The sequence below is a fragment of the Nomascus leucogenys genome, chromosome 19, assembly GCF_006542625.1.
Source record: "Nomascus leucogenys isolate Asia chromosome 19, Asia_NLE_v1, whole genome shotgun sequence".
Classification (NCBI taxonomy): domain Eukaryota; kingdom Metazoa; phylum Chordata; class Mammalia; order Primates; family Hylobatidae; genus Nomascus; species Nomascus leucogenys.
The window spans coordinates 35,442,297-35,460,149 of NC_044399.1; the positions used below are offsets into that span (position 1 = coordinate 35,442,297).

At 37.5% G+C, this 17,853-nt stretch overlaps 1 protein-coding gene across 5 annotated transcripts in view; it reads right to left on the minus strand.

Moving 5' to 3' along the window:
* NF1 (neurofibromin 1) overlaps positions 1–17,853 on the minus strand; it is a 284,759-nt gene that overhangs the window by 12,436 nt on the left and 254,470 nt on the right. For 3 of the 5 annotated variants that reach the window (XM_003280199.2, XM_030800221.1, XM_003280198.2), the window contains 9 exons: positions 16,039–16,170; positions 14,974–15,109; positions 12,868–13,025; positions 8,693–8,815; positions 8,167–8,297; positions 7,888–7,988; positions 6,640–6,782; positions 6,249–6,295; positions 4,538–4,754 (listed from right to left, as the gene is read on the minus strand). In XM_003280199.2, coding sequence (XP_003280247.1) covers positions 4,538–4,754; positions 6,249–6,295; positions 6,640–6,782; positions 7,888–7,988; positions 8,167–8,297; positions 8,693–8,815; positions 12,868–13,025; positions 14,974–15,109; positions 16,039–16,170 — 1,188 coding nt within the window. Of the gene's footprint in view, positions 1–2,892; positions 2,974–4,537; positions 4,755–6,248; positions 6,296–6,639; positions 6,783–7,887; positions 7,989–8,166; positions 8,298–8,692; positions 8,816–12,867; positions 13,026–14,973; positions 15,110–16,038; positions 16,171–17,853 lie in introns of all 5 variants that reach the window. The other 2 variants (XM_030800220.1, XM_030800219.1) reach the window with 1 other exon arrangement.

Here is a 17,853-nt window from a genome sequence, read left to right on the forward strand (position 1 = left end):
AGTGCAGTGGCATGATCACAGCTCACCACAGCCTTGACCTCTCCGGCTCAGGTGATCCTCCCACCCCAGCCTCCCAAGTAGCTGGGACTACAAACGCATGCCACTACGCCTGGCTAATTTTTCTATTTTTGTAGAGATGGGGTTTCGTCATGTTGCCCAGGCTGGTCTCAAGCAATCCACCTGCCTCGGCCTCCCAAAAGTGCTAGGATTACAGGCATGAGCCACCGTACTCAGCCTGGGTTTCATTTTCTAGTTCTAATCCTGGTTCTTCAATTCATGTCCAGCTCAGCTAGACTGGATCTAATAAGGATCATAATATCAAACCTGAAATATCTTTATATATCACAGAGTAAATGGATTCTCTTCAAGATGCTCTTATTGGTGTTTGGGAAAATCCTAAGAGCCAAAGTCTTACGTCCATTTGGCTAAAGGGTCACGGTTAATGCAATTCTATATGCACTGAATCCCAGGTACAGTCATTGGCTCCACTGATGCCAAATTCAATTTCTACTAGGGAGGGATTCAGAAGACAACCATTTAGGTACTTTTATATGTGGACTTGTAAAACAGTCCCCCTTAGGATGGAGAATTAGGCTATGCTAATTTGTCAAGAAGAATGCATTTTCGGAGACAATTGCTTTATGTAAGTGACTACCACTTCTCCTCAAAGCTGGTAACTAATGAAACACCACCAAAATGTTTTATTTAAGTAAGACCTAATGCTGGGGCAGAAGGGGGAGGAGGAGAGGTTCATGAATCTCTTATTTTGTTGATTTGCTAGCAGAAAATGTTGGACAAAAGAAAATACAGCTTAGTAGCTGATCCTGCTAAACACCAAAGATCTAGAATGAAGAGTTTTGCATTGACATGGAACATTTGCAGCAAAGGATTGAATGCGTGCAGATCAGCAACATTTGCTTTTTGAAATAGGGCAATGGAACCTTTATCTGTTTAAATCTCAGTAGACTAAGTGTAGGTTGATGTTGGGTAATTTGATGGTAAATCAAACTTATGCTCCATATCAGGGAGTGACAAAGAACTTCTTTAAATACTACTGCTTGAGACTTGGCTGCTGGGAATGGAGATAAGGAAATGTTTTGGTTTCTATACAGCTAAACAGCAAAGTTGAAACACCAGACTGAGTTAGGAATCTGGACAACTTTCTTTTGGTTTTTTGATATAAGCAAACTCAGCGCCATAAAGAAATGAGATGGCTGAGCACCGTGGCTCAAGCCTGTAATCCCAGCACTTTGGGAGGCTGAGATGGGTGGATCACCCGAGGTCAGGAGTTCGAGACCAGCCTGGTCAACATGGGGAAACTCCGTCTCTACTAAAAATACAATAATTAGCCAGGCATGGTGGCGTGCACTTGTAATTCCAGCTACTAGGGAGGCTGAGGCAGGGGAATCGCTTGAACCAAGGAAGCAGAGGTTGCGGTGAGCCAAGACTGTGCCACTGCACTCCAGCCTGGCTACTGAGCGAGACACTGTCTCCAAAGGGGAAAAAAAAAAAAAAAAAAAAAGGGCTGGGCACAGTGGCTCACGCCTGTAATCCCAGCACTTTGGGAGGCTGAAGTGGGCAGATCACGAGGTCAGGAGATCGAGATCATCCTGGCTAACATGGTAAAACCCCATCTCTACTAAAAATACAAAAAATTAGCCAGGCGTGGCGGCGGGCGCCTATAGTCCCAGCTACTTGGGAGGCTGAGGCAGGAGAATGGCATGAACCTAGGAGGCGGAGGTTGCAGTGAGTCGAGATTGCACCACTGCACTCCATCCTGGGCGACAGAGCGAGACTCTGCCTCAAAAAAAAAAAAAAAAAAGAGAGATAAGGATATAAGATTACATGGAGCTAAAGATATGAAGCAATATACCTAATTATAAAGAAAAGATCAAGTCTTACCATTAAGTGTTATTCTGTAAGAGCAAACGACAAAAACTCAGTGATTGGGCATATAAATTGGGATCCTTTTGTGAACATCAGCCCGTAATTTAGAGATACAAATGGGTTTTGTGGGAGAGTAAGGTTACTTTTGAAAAGATAAACCCTTTGTCTGAAAACATGTAGTAAAATAAACTGTCAAACCAATGACACACAATTGAGTGACCGGAAGAGTTGAACACCATGATACCACTTAATTAATTCTATTACTTTTAAACCTCCTCATCTCTTCTGTGTATAGTCAGAGATTTCCAGCCTGAATAAAGGCACCATCTTTGGAGAGCTAATGGAGGTGACACCATTAGTTTGAAACTGGAACCAAAGCCATAAAACCTATTCTGATTTTAATAAACAATTCTAAGTAAAAGGCTGTAGAGTAAGACTGTTTTACCAAAGCAAATGATTTGGCAAATAGCCAATCAACACTGGACATATGCAACTAATCAAATTGCAGAGAAACCTGTAATGGTTCTTTATTCTCATCCAGATTATTTTATTGTCTCCATTAGTGGGCAAAGATAGGCAGAAATTTCCCTAACAATTAGGCTGGGTAAAAAAAGTCAATAAAAAAACTAACCATTTTTGACATGTTTAACACCAGTTTAGTAGCCCAAAAGGCAAAAGCTTGGTTAAGATGAAGCAGACTTTAAAAACTTTTCCAATTTTGTTCAATAACCCAGAAAATAGTCCAACAGAAAAAAAAGAACTGGTGGGCTTAAGGCAAGGCAGACATAAGTAATGAATTAGCAATAAACAAACAAAAACAAGGAAATAAAGAAGGAGAAGGGAAAGTAGATAATCAGACAGACAACAGCCATGGAAGGCAATGGATGTAGTACAGAAGGGCCTGGCCTTGGTTCTAGATAAGAACTGTATAAAGCAGTTAACCTAGCTCTTCTAAAACTCAATCTCCCCAATGTACACAATATTGTGAGCCTAAAACTAAATTACCTGTATGGTTCCCTAGCTCCAAAATGCTAAAGGGTTTATCAGCGGGGAAGCAGGAAGGAAGGAATTCAGTGGCTGCAGTATCTGTAAAAAAAGTAAATTTTAAGTTTTGCCCTGGCCTTCACAGCTGAAATGCTGATAATGGGCAAGGCCAGAAGCAGACGCCAGGGCAGTGCTTCTCCAATTCTAGTGTGTGTAAGAATCGCCTGGGGTATTTACTAACACACTGACTACTGGCTGGGCTCTACTTGGAGTTTTTTGTGCAGATCTGAGGTGAAACTCCAGCATCTGCATTTCTAACAAGCTCCCAAATGATGCTGCTGGCCTGGGATCACACTTGGAGAAACACTGTACTAGAGAGTTAGTGGCAGAGGGCAAACAAACCTTGTTACATGGGGAAAAAAGTTAGACTTCTCTTATTTCTGGGGGGAAAAAGGATTACTTGTAAGGCGACCAACAAATGTTGAAATAAAATTTGTTTCCTCTGCTGACCAAAGCTTTGTTGTTAACCAGAATTTAATAGAATACAGTTAATTACATAATAGTTTATAATATGAATTGGGTATTGCCAAATTCTTCAGAACCTTCAAAATTATATAAGTTGAAATGTTCATGCGAAACTGAGATCATAAACTGGGAATTCTATTTATTGATCTTGAACATCACAGAATAGTTATGTCATTTGATTTTTTTTAAATTTATGCTAACACTTAAAAGAACTATATATAGTAACTTTTCCTTATAGAATGATGTGTTTCATAAGTGAACTTTTCAGATAATGGAACTTTAAACAACTAAAGTTTATTTTATTTTTAACCATTTTAGAAGAATATCTTTCTAAATAGAAAACACAACCATAACGAAAGCTTTCTTCATTACTCACTGTCATAATAACACACACAATAGTTTAAGTTCTATAATGAATAGCACCTCCTGGGTCAACCAGAGTTGTATGAAACCATTCACTATGACACTGAATGAGTCCAGAGTTCTGTAGGTTTGCCATTTCTCCCATCTTGTTTATCTCAGTCCCACCGGAGCTATTAGCTATTAGTATTTCTCAGTGTATTCAAATCTAAGTTGCATTATGAATTGGTATATATATGCTTATGGGCTTTAAGATGTTGTTTTCTTGAGATGAATTTTTTGTTTAATTATTTATTTACTTCCAGATTTTCAGGATGGTCTATGGATGGTTGAGTTATTGCTGGCAGCAGGATGAGGTATCTAATAGATTTTGTGTTTCTTCTTCTTTTTTTTTTTTTTTTTGATATAGTATGCTGTATCAGAGATAGAGGAAAGAGGCCCTTAGGGCAATGTTAGTATATCTAGTAAAGGAATTATAGTTCTGTTCACTTACAGAATAATGTGTTTTAAGTTGCTCTTCCTGCCCAAACTCTAGAAACTTGTCAACCTTGGAATATCATGTGGACATTTTAACATTTTACTGTCTTACATACAACTTGTTTGAAAGTAGAAAGCTTCAAAGAGTAACAAAAGTCAAGTCAGTTACAAGGTAAAGAAGAAATGTAAGGTGAATCTCATAAGAAAAAGGAGCAAAATTTGCTATAAACTGATCACAAGGGAATTCCTAATGTTGGTATCTTATATTGTTGCTCAAAGTCATATAAAGATCACATTTACTGACCTGGGGAATGCTGGGAAGTTGCAAGTGAGGTCATGGAATTAGAGAGGTTAAGGTTGGCAGTGATACTAAGCTGGCTCTGCAGTGCAGGAGGGTAAGGAGATGTGGGTGTCAGGAGGGATTCCTCACTGGTTTCTTCATCAATTCCAGGCAGGTACGTGTCAATCAAGGCATCAAGAAACTTAACAATAAGCTCAGCATAGTCTGGAATTTGTGTTTGCTGTAATGGAAAATAGGTAATTATTTTAGTTCCTTTTTTTTTTAAGTAAATCCCCATCTGAAGCCAAAAATATTAATTTTGTTTGGACTTAATTTACTATTTTTCTTCCTTTGTATTACTTATCATTAAAAAAGGGGAGTAGAGTAATATTTATAGACTACCATAGGACTTACAACAGGGAGTTCTATTCAGCTTAAAGCTTCCAGATGAACCTGCATTTTCTGAAAGCCATGCACAAGACAGACTGAATTTAATACTGAGACAATACAATCATCAGGAATGATGTCTAGCCAATTTTCCAAAACAGAGAAAATGAGCAGAGCATCATCATTCCAGCTGCCATTTAGATTCCACTCACTAGACACTGTAAAGGGCTCAGAGGGTTACTGGCAATCCAAATGCAAAAACTTCTGTATGATATACTTATTTCTGTAACTTCAGGCCCATTTTTTAAGTGACAACCTTTGCATGTCAACAGACATTCAAGTAATAGCGAAAGGAAATAAACAAAATACCCAATTCTTAAAAACTGGAACAAGGTTTATATAATTCATATTGATTTAGCACCGCCTGTATCTAAAACACCGCACCAGGAACTGTTCATGGAAGAAACAGAAACCCTGTCTTCAAGGAACTTTGATCAATTTGGAGAGAGCCCACATACAGAGAAAATGATTATATACATATTATGTAGCACTACATAAACTAATGCCAATCAAAAAACAAACTGAGGCCAGGTGCGGTGGCTCATGCCTATAATCCTAGCACTTTGGGAGGCCGAGGTGGGCAGATCATGAGGTCAAGAGATCAAGACCATCTTGGCCAACATGGTGAAACCCTGTTTCTACTAAAAATACAAAAATTAGCTGGGTGTGGTGGTGCATGCCTGTAGTCTCAGCTACTCAGGAGACTGAGGCAGGAGAATCACTTGAACCTGGGAGGCAGAGGTTGCAGTGAGCCAAGATTGCACCACTGCACTCCAGCCTGGAGACAGAGTGAGACTCTGTCTCACACACACACAAAAAAACCAAAAACAAACAAACAAACAAAAAAACTGAATAAGAGCAAATGAGGACAAATCCAGAGAGAAATTAATCTAATCTAATAGGCTGGAAATAAAAATGTTTTCATGAAATAGATTTTAACCATGGTAATGCTCCTTGCTAGTCATAAGATATCTAAGTGTTTGCATTAAGATTATCAAATACACAAGGGACTGTGGCAGAAAAGTATCACAGAGGTTTATCATACTCTTCTGAAAAACTGAGCGTAAGTTGACTTTGTTTGTAAAAGTGAATACACACCCCCCACCCACACCATGCTGCCTCCTGGAAAAAAACCTTGTAATGAGAAACTTTTTATAAAAGTAACATATGTGTTTATTGTGAATTATTATTCTGGTTTCCAGCATATTGTGTGTTCTTAAAGCAAGCATACTAATTTGAACAGAAACCTTCATTTTGCCAAAAGTTAGAGAAAAATATATTTTCTTACCTTTGAAAAGGGTCCTGCAAACCGCCACAAGCCATTAAAACCAAAACCTGCAACAAATCAAATGTTACTCTCATAACAAGCAAGATATCTTTTAATTGTAACAAATTAAATAAGTAGTATAGCTGATGATATATAAACCCTATGTGCATGTTGAAAACATGTTTTTAGAATGAGTGTCAAAGCAACTAAAACCTATTTAAAATATACTCAGTATAAAAAGTTGTCAACCAGCTACATTGGACATACAATTGAGAGAGTAAAAAAATGGAATATGGAAATAAAAGTATGAACAAGTCTATCCCTTATAAAGAATTCTGTAGTCAGTGCATTCTACAACAGTGCGCATGTTAGCAAGTTCATCAACCATCCTTCTCCAGATACATTTATTTACTTTGCAGGTAAGATGTTTGGTATTGTGGTGGGGATTCTTCATGGTACACCACACTCTGCACAATTCCATGGATTGGATTTAACAAATTTGGATCTTGGCACAATGATAACAGGGTGTTGATCTTAGAGTCCAACAAATTGTGCCTAAAAAAAAAAAAAGTCAACAGAAGAACATTTTAGAGGAAAATTAAATGAAAATATGTAGTGGAAAACATAATACACATTCCCCAGAATAATGTGCCAAAATTAAAGGGAGATGAGTGCTTTTTACTTTCTGGGGCATTTCTTCATTTTCCAAATTTTATACAATGAACATGTGTGTGTGTCTGTTTTTGTTTGTCTTTTGTTTTTAGTCACCAGGGAAGAAATGGTGAAAACAAACAACTGGTAGTGTCATATAACCATGTGTAACCATATACGGTAAATGTTTGCTTAAGACAAGGTTGGCCCTGTCTGCTACTTAGCATGCTTTAGTACTATTTCCATCTGTTGTATACTGACATGCACTTAGGAAGTTAAAACTAAATTTAGGATCTGTGCAAAACAAAAAGAAAAAAAATTAAATTTAATGTTAATCAGTGCTTTTAAAATGCTGAGTCAGATCAAATAGGGAAAGCACAATAGTTTAGAGGGAGTGAAATACATGATCCAACTGAAACTTAGGAAAAAAATTGTTTCTAAACCGGCTACACTCCATTAATAAAAATAACTGAGTTCTAACTCTCTAAAATTCTAACATGAGATTAAAAAAAGAAAATAATGACATGATATAGAAGGCCTAGATCAGGAAAAGAATTTATTTGAACTATTTAAATTTGAACACTTTGAGGTTAATATTTTTTAGTCCTTAAGAGAGAATAAAATTCACCTCCTAAACAGGTCAATTTTATTTTCACTCAGCTGTGGATAAATACAAATGATCTACTAAAAAGTAAACCAAAACAGGTATGCTGATTTAGATATAGCAGTCTAATAGTTTGCTTCTAAGTGAGGAAAATGAGCAATGATCATCAAAATAAACCACTTAAATAAATCAACCAGATTTTTTAAAAGTCTTTCCTTATCAACTTTCTAATAGATCTAATAGGTCAAAACTAATCTTAACCCTCATTAAACCTACCGTCTCAAAGCTAAAATCACTATCACAATATCTCATTTTGCCCTCTTTGCAACCAGTGCACATTGCTGGGTAAGCATTTGACTTGAAGACAAGCACGAGGGTTAATTAAAATCAAAAGGAGATACTTACACAACAGGAAAGACTTTGGGAAACACAACACTGGCCTCTGCTAAGTATTCATAAAGAATTCGTTGATCAAACTCATCTGTGGTATATTTTACCAGTGTAGCCTGCCAAGATGCAAAAAAGTAAATATACAACATTTTTACTTTGTGACTGAATTGTTATCTGTTTGGGTGAGAAGTAGAAGACTGTATCCTATTCATGTTTTTAATATTTAAGGGCCTCCTAAAAGTAGACTGGAATAAAAATTTGAGGCTGGGAGACTCAAAAAGGGGAAATCCTTACTAGAACAGTAAGAAGCAGCGCCTGGATCTTCGGATCAGTAAGTACTTCTTCATCCAAGAGAACATTTGATTCAGACACTGAAACCTTACGTAAATGTGGGTGCTGTTGTGATGAGGAAATCCTCTGAGTTTCTGCAGTAACATAGAGAATTAACGTGATCAGCTGTATTAATCAAACACCTGGATAATCACTTCACCTAACTGTTTCAACGTTACTTCTAAAATTCAACAGCTTTCTTTAGTAGATACTTAAAATACTAACATAAACATCATAGAGAATTACTATTCGCCTATACAAAAGTTTTGGCTACCTATTTACAATGCTGTATATAATATATATGATTAATTTTTACACAAGCTTCAAGATAACTGTCATTTTAAGAATGGTAGAGTTTATCTTTTGAGAAATGGCAAACGTTTCTATATTTCATTCTAAAGATTCTAAGAAATGGCTGGAAAATAAACATGACTTTCATGTACTCTCCCACCTTATTTTCAATGATCTAGATCAATACTTTGTTTCTCACCCATTTCATAATCAGTTTCTGCTACTCTCCTCATTTTGGGGGGTGTTGTGATCCCTGATTCCATTTCTTGCCTTTTAGGAGCCTTTGTGTCTGATATCAAGTGATCAAAACTTTTCCTTGTTCCTATAAACAAAAATTAAGAATATGGAAGTTCATTAACCACAGTGTCTATAAATGGGAATATACTAAAAAGAAAATGTTTGGACATAAAGTGTTTAAGCTTTCACTTAGGACTCAAAGAAAGCTCTAATATATCCCTGGAGCAGTTTCTTTCCTTTATTTTCCATCTTCTCAAAGGGTTTTGTTCCCATAGCTTTCTGTTTCAGGATAGGTTGCACCTTAGTGGTGCAAATTAAACTGGGATTGTATTCTGTACACTGGAGGTAAACCAAACTACACTGGAGGTAAATCAACAAATATGATAACTGATAATAAATGCAAGGGTAGGCATTATTCAGTAGCAAAGGTCAACTACGTCTGACCAGTCTTTTCGGTTTAAGAAATGCTGCTGGTGCCAAGAACTACTCATTAATACATGAGTAATTTCCAAGCTTAGGAAAAAAGCAGAGTTTGATTTTAATTTTTTAAGCTTTGAAAAAAAGATATGCATGCCTGAAAATACTAAAAACTAGATACACTGGGAGATGCTTCAAAAATAGCAAGTAGCATTATCTCCCATTTGGCTTTTACTTTCTCTAATCATGTAATCATGTATTAACACTATTTTTTTCTTTTGATAGGGTCTCGCTCTGTGGCCCAGGCTGGAGTGCAGTGATATGATTTCAGCTCACTGCAACCTCCACATCCTGGGCTCAGGAGATCCTCCCACATCAGCCTCCCCAGCAGCTGGGACTATAGGCACACACTACCACACCCAGCTGATTTTTCTATTTTTAGTAGAGACAGGGTTTCTCCATGTTGCCCAGGCTGGTCTCGAACTCCTGGGCTCAAGCAATCCACCTGCCTTGGTGTCCCCAGAGTGCTGGGATTACAGGCATGAGCCACCATGCCCGGCCAACAGTATTATGTTTTTAAAGCCAGAATTAAAGCCAATATAATAAAATCTGACAATTTAACACTTGAGAAATACAAAGTCTATTACCTCAAGAATTAATATGAATAACTATTCATAATAGTCATAAATACCAAGGCCAAATAATTTAACAGCCCAAAGTGGTCTAGTCCGGCTTCTTCATTTCATGCACATGTACACTGATGAAGCCATGAGCAGTTAAGTAATTAGTCTGAGGTAGCAAGGCTAGGGATCTAGACAATGACCAGATGGAAAACTCAGGTTTTCTAAAACCAGTCAGTGCTTTCCAAACATGAGATTGGGACCCTACTTTCTACATTTAGTTTTCCTTCCTTTCTCACTCGTCCTTTTTATTTTATTCTCTGCATTCTTCCTGGAAGATCTCATTCTGCTTCCATAGCTTCAACTATCTGTGAGCTAATCAATTCTAAATGTTTACTTGTTTACTTTCTTCCCGAATTCCAGGTACATCTTGTGGTTTATCTCTTAGATATATACTCATAGATGTCTTGAAAATATTTCAAATGTAATCAACCTAAATTTATCATGTACTGTGAACATATTAGTCCTGATCTCTATGAATGGAATCACTATCCAGACAGTTTTTAAAACTAAAAACTTCTGACATCCTTCACAATCTTCTCCCCTTCCCCACCTGCAACAATTGGTCACTAAGTCATGTCCATTCTACTTCAGAAACCTATTCCAAACCTGATTTTTGTTTTTTTTGAAACAGGGTCTGACTATGCTGCCCAGGTCAGCCTCAAACAATCCTCCTGCCTTGGCCTCCTGAGTTCCTGGGACTATAGGTGTGTACCATTATGCCCAGCTCCAAACCTGCTGGTTCTTCTCCATTCTCCCATTGCTCCTGCCTTAGTGTGGGGCCCACACCATTTTTTTTGCTTGGATTGCTGTATCAATTTTATTAAATGGTTCCTTTGCTAAAAATCTCTTCCTGTCTATCCACATTGCTGCTAGAAAAACTTAGCAAAAATTAAAATTTGGTCATGTTCTTCCCCTACTTAAATACCTCAGCTGAATGCGTGATAAGGGTAAATCTCTTACCATGGCACACAGTCGTTTCCAATCGAGTTCTAGTCCTTCTTCTCATCTCACTTCCTATCCCATTCCCCATGATGCCATGATGTAACATCAGTTGCTTTCCTGCCTTTTCTTTATTCTTGCTATTCCCCGCTGCTCTTAAACATACGCCCCTACTTATCCTGTTGTCTATTTTGCAAGCATATATTAAATCTTTAGGACACAGCCCAAATGTTATCTCTTCTCTGCAGTTTTTTTTTCTAATTTCCCCAGATCTCCGGTTTCCCCCGTCAAGACATATCATTTTACTGGCACCTGGAGTTGCTGTTGTGATTGGCTGATTATAAATCTTGGACACAAATTACAAACTCTTCCAGGGCAGTTACCTTATCTTTTTCACTTAGTACATGGGTTGAATGAATTCAATACTACATTTTTTTTTTGAGGTTAGTTTTTCATTTACAACTTCATTTGCACGAAAATCCAGAATTACAAAACACAAAGTAACCAGGAAACTCCTAAATGATTATTTATGGCAAGGTACTAATAGAAGGGAACTCAAACAACAGTAACACACCTATGTGGCTAGTAACCGTGATTGACACATTCATGGTTTCTATTTCTTTCATGGTTTGCTGGCAGGTTATTTATGTTACAATTTGTTGTTTGTTCACTAATTTCCTTATGAACACAAACATTTTTCCAATACCTAAAGATACTTAAATATGTTTGCATGGATAACTGAAATCTGTTGAACCATTCACAGAGTTGGCCACTGAAATACAGATCCCAATGTATTCCAGTAACAATTACAATTTTACCCAGTGGAATACAAGAACATCTCTGCATTTCCTCTGAGGAGCGATGTAAGATCAGTGTTTTTGTTTGTTTGTTTGTTTGGAGTCAGGGTCTCACTCTGTCACCCAGGCTGGAGTGCAGTGGTGCAATCTTGGCTCACTGCTACCCCCACCTCCTGGGCTCAAGTGATCTTCCCAAGTAGCTGGGACTACAGGTGCTTGTCACCATGCCCAGCTAAGTTTTGTATTTTTTGTAGAGATGGGTTTTGTCATGTTGCCCAAGCTGGTCTTGAACTCCTGGACTCAAGCAATCCTCCCACCTGAGTCCCTCAAAGTGCTGGGATTATGGGCGTGAGCCACTGCACCTGGCCTAGTGCATTCTTTCATTCATTTACTTTCAGTTACTAAAATGGAAATGAGTCTCGCAGCATCTTAGGTGTAATTCTCAGAGACAAAAATTCCATAAATGTTGATGTAACTGAGCAATCTTAATTTCAAGAATCCTATCTTCCGGCCAGGCATGGTGGCTCATGCCTGTAATCTCAGCACTTTGGGAGGCCGAGGAGGGTATATCACCTGAGGTCAGGAGTTTAAGACTAGCCTGGCCAACATGGTGAAACCTTGTCTCTACTAAAAATACAAAAGTTAGCCAGATGTGGTGACGTGTGCCTGTAATCCCAGCTACTAGGGAGGCTGAGGCAGGAGAACTGCTTGAATCCGGGAGGCAGAGGTTGCAGTGAGCTGAGACTGTGCCACTGCACTCCAGCCTGGGTGAACAGAACAAGACTTCATATCAAGAAAAGAAAAAAGAAAAAAAAGAATCCTATTTTCTTTCAGTAATTGAAAAGCATGTCTTTTTGTCTTTTCAAAGAAATCATGGCAAATAATACTATTACAGCTTCATACCATATTCATATATTCTCTCAGATGATAATTTTGGGAAGTATTACAGTATATGATTAAATCCCCTGAGTGCAGCAAGACTCTTCCTTCCTTATAGGTATTTATCTAATATCTCTCAGAGTCCCATTCCCTGCTGGCTAGCCAAGGCAAAACAAAATAAGGAGAGTCACAATATTTAGTCTAAGATTCAGAAAAAACTGTTTCAAGGTCCCATTCTCATTTCTCTATCTCAACTTATAATGCTTAACTGATCTATCAAACTCTCTTTTAAATGGCATCAAAAACTTTGCTACATTGAGATGGAAAATCTTGATAATCCTGAAATTTCAAATAATTTTCCAAGAGTAAAAATATCTATTTTTTTAATAATAAAAAAAACTACATAATTTAAATAAACTAACCAAGCAACTTCTTAGTGTTGGCCTGAGAAGGCTGCCCCATGTCCAGGCTCATGGATTTCCTGGCTCGGGGACTGGTCTGGCCGACAGTTGGATAGGTGGCTGCAAGGTATCCTTCAGAACCTTTGGGAGAGGACCATGGCTGACTCTCCTTCAGTGTCCTGAAAGATGAAAACAATAGAGAAAAATTAATTAACATGGTGACAAATACAACCATTGTTTGCTCCTTCCAAGTGGCTGTGCTATTTCCTAACAATAGCAATCAATTAATTTTAAAATTGCACTTTAAAGGGCTTTAGGATACAAACTCTTGGTGTACCCCCAGGAATTATCAACTTTCTTGCCATAGTATCTCGTACATAGTAGGTACTCACCAAATGCCGAACAAAAAGATCGGTACTGCAATTTTTAAAAGCTGACAAATAAAAAGGTATAGCAACAGGGGTGTCCAATCTCTTAGCTTTCCTGGGCCACACTGGAATTAGAAGAATATACTGGGCCACACATAAAATACACTAACACTAACTACAGTTGATGAGCTTAAAAAAAAAAAAAAAACCCAAAAAAATCTCTTAATGTTTTAAGACAGTTTACAAATTTGTGTTGGGCTGCATTCAAAGCCGTCCTGGGCTGCGTGCAGCCTGCAGGCCATGGGTTGAACAAGCTTGGTGTACAACATGATGTTTTAAAATATGTTTACTTTGGCTGGGCGCTGTGGCTCACGCCTGTAATTCCAACACTTTGGGAGGCTGAGGCAGGCGGATCACCTGAGGTCAGGAGTTCAAGACCAGCCTGCTCAACATGGTGAAACCCCATCTCTACAAAAATACAAAAATTAGCCAGGCATTGGTGGCACATGCCCGTAATCCCAGCTACTCGGGAGGATGAGGCAGGAGAATCGCTTGAACCCAGGAGGCGGAGGTTGTCGTGAGCCGAGATTGTGCCACTGCACTCCAGCCTGGGCGACACAGCAAGACTCTGTCTCAAAAAAAATTAATAAATAAAAATAAAAATAAAATGTTTACATTGTAGAATGGCTAAATCAAGCAAATTAACATATGTGTTACCTCATGTATTTATCTTTTGTGGTGAGAATACTTAAAATCTACTCTTGTAGCAATTTTCAAGTATAAAATACATTGTTATTAACTGTAGTTATGTTGATAAAAGACCTTGAACTTATTACACTGATTTTTTTAAATCAGAAAAAAGTAAGTCTAAATAGGCAATTGTTTAAAAAACAAGAAAATCAGACATTAATTTATACTTTGACAGGGGAACACAGGCAAACTATTTTACCCTTTCTATAACAAAAAGGGCATATCTCAAAGTAATATAATAATGGGACTGACAAAAGTAAGACTATTGAATACCAAGTATGTCTGAAAAATTTTTGCATACATTGTTAGAATCTTAAGGAAATTGTTGAAGTCTTTTTATCAAAAAGCAGGATGTTGATAAATGGAATGATATGAGTTTTGTGAACAGAAGATAACTTTTCTATGTTCAACACTGTCTCTAAACCTTAAAGATATTTTTATTTAATTGAAAATACAGAAAAATCCCCCAATGATGCCATTTTCATGAAATTTCTCTAAATTATACTGAAAAATATACTACCCAAACCCACGTATAGCAGATATGATTTTTACCATCTAAGTCTCCATTATAGAAAACTTTTAAATAACTTGTGTGATATAAGTAAATACAACAAATGTGTTAGCATGTCTGTATTTTTACAAATCTGTATAGATTCGTTCTCTATCCAAGCACATGTGTTGTTTATATTTCACGTTAGTTTTTTTCCCCAGGCCCTTCCCCTACAACCTAATATTTTCAAGAGCATCTCTTTTCATTGTTCATTTGGTCTGTGCTTCAGAGGCAAACTAATGTTAACATTAGCACAATTAGACTGGAAGAATAACTTTCCTACTAACCCACATAAAATACTACACATTTATAAAATGAGTTTGACTTACACACTCTTCCTAGGCCATCTCTAGATTTCTGCCATGTTGCCTTCTAGATTACTCTGCTGCTTGCCTCTATTAGCTGGAAAATTGAAACTTGATTATGATTATGTAATTATAGGAGAGTAAATCCACTTACCTATAGGTAGGGTCACCATGATGAATGGGATATGTATCCATAGGAACATTTTCCATTGAAATATCAGTAAGAAGAAGTGACTTTCTATGTTTTAAGCTGCAGCGACTTCGAACTTCTTCAGACACTGTAAGTAAAGCTAAAAGGAAAACGGTGGCAGGTTAAAAAATTTAACAAGTCACAAGTGTGACTTAAAATAGGATGAACTTCTTACAGTCTCCTAAAGAGGGTAATACCTGTTAAATGTGCACATATTTTGGAAGACCACATAAATATGAAATATATAGAGAATTAATAAGCATCTTTTATTTTCCAAGTGCTTCAATGTACGTTTGATTTTTAACAAACACATAGTAGGCAGGGCAGGTATTATTAAGCTGAATGAGAAAAAATACTGAGATGTGAAATGATTTGCTCAAGGTGATACGGTTCAAACAAAAAAGTTGAACAAATACAAGTCTGTGAAACTGAGAATCAGCACTTTCCATCAAACAACTATGTTCAAGAATTGTATTGTACATAAGTGCTAAATGTTGCTGAGTAGAGAAACAAAAATCAGATAAGAGCAAACAGGAAGCTTTAATGGAATGGTGGGGATAGGGCAGATATTCCAGATAAAACGACATAAGGAATGAATATTGAAGAGGCAGTTGCTTGTAGGAGATGGCAAGTAGATTAGCTTAAAATAGCTCATCCATTTGGAGTGGTAATAAAAAATGAGGCTCATGAAATTTAGAGAAAGATAACAGAACTGAGAGGGCTATTTAAGGGCCCAGGATGCTAGACTGAAGCATTCAGATTTTATGACGGTTAACAGAGAGCCACTGTAGTGTCTTGAACCAAAGATGACCAAGGGAACACATTTCAGATTTTAATGGGAATTAAATTTTTTCCTACAGAAAAATGTTCTGGCAAAACTCTCAAAATTTTAACCACCACTAAAGGACTAGACTGTGAACTTTCTGCTCTGCCAAGCAACCGCCAAAAAACCTATAGGTATTTGTACTTTTTGAGTGATCCTTATATATAGATGTAGCAAGATTAATTTTGTTTATTTTGTGTTTTTACCTGCTAAGTAGGCCACGCTCTGTGTATTCACTTCAAATTTGTCACAATTTCTGTGTTTGTTAACCAGAGTTAGTAGTGTATGTAAAATTCTGACTGTTCTTGCAACAATGGCAGGTGAAGGATGCCTGTACCCTACAAAAAACAAACAAACAAGTAAGAATTAATTTTTTGAACAAGTATCTGCTGAGGTCTTCTTCCCTGACTAACAACTCTGCAAGGAACGGAAATATAACTCCTACTTTCCAAGAATAGCCGTTTGGGAAGGTAAAACATGCATATGTGAATGTGAATAATTAATTATGTATAAGATTAAGTACCAAAAATGTGTAGAATATAATATTCCCTAGAACTCTACAGTACTCCAGGAAGAGGAAAATTAAAAAACATGATAGTCTTTCAGATCTTCTATTCCCTAAAGCAGCACAGGGATTTAAAAAAAAAAAATCTATGTATTAGAATTCTCCTTAAGATTTCTTTTGAAAATAGAGTTCTTTTACAAAAACATTTTTAATTAGAAGAAAAGCTGATGACATAGGAAGTATATGCTCTAAGGGCCCAATAAATAGGGTTGATTAGAGGATAAATTTGATCTTTGGCCAGCTTTTAATCATTAATGCTACCCCCATTTAAAAATGGGTGATTTGAACATGGAAAGTATCTGGTCTTCTTTTCTTTTCTTGTCTTTTAAGACAGAGTGTCACTCTGTCACAAAGGCTGGAGTGCAGTGGTAGGATCTTGGCTCACTGCAACCTCTGCCTCCCAGGTTCAAGCAATTCTTGTGCCTCAGCCTCCTTAGTGGCTGGAACTACAGGTGTGCACCACCTCACCTGCCTAATTTTTGTATTTTTAGTAGAGATGGGGTTTCACTGTGTTGGCCAGGCTGGTCTTCAACTCTTGCCTTCAAGCAGGGGTTTCACCATGTTGGCCAGGCTGGTCTTGAACTCTTGGCCTCAAGCAATCAGCCTGCCTCGGCCTCCCAAACTGCTGGGATTACAGGCGTGAGCCGCTGTGCCCAGCCTGGTATTCTTTTAGATATAAAGAATAAGTAAGCACTTTATTAGCCCAGTTGCAATTACTTATCTTGGTATCCTTTAGTAAGTGTAGTACTTTTTGAGAAATCCCCATTGACCGTAGAGATTAACACTGTCAATATTTTTTGTAGAAATTTCATAAGAAAGTGAAATCAAATGCATACATTCACAATAGTGGGTGTACGCATATCTCTGTCTCTCTCATAAAAACTGGGGGAATCTCCATGGTCCCTCAAGCCTAAGATTTAAATTGATACAAAATTGTTGACTCAAGCTATAGCTCGAATCTCTATTGTGGCCAAATCCACTTCCGAGACCACTGGCGTTCATGCCAGCTCCTTATCCCAGGTGTTACTTTACCCTGCTTTGCTTCCGACCCACCACTACATGCTGTTCTTATTAACTGCAGTCTCTGGCCATGACTGCCCCATGTTAATGAACCAAAGTTAACAAGCTGTGAAGCCAGCAATGGGGAGTAAAACCAGGTTAGGAAGTGAATGAGTGGGCTCTGAGGAATAGCTGGAGATCACTGGCCATAAGCAATATAGAAAGGGGTGAGGATAGGGTACCAGAAAGGTGATGTACAATGGTATAAAATGATAGTATTAATCAACAATAAACTATAAACAAGTTGAAGAAAATCTGTGATCAAATCTCTTAACATTTTCTAATATAAATTATTCAAATAACACTTAGTGATTTGCAGTCTGTTTTATTTTGAAAATCAGTAAGATACTTAGGTATTGTTACTATTAATATAGCTATTATCAGACTCAGTATGTAG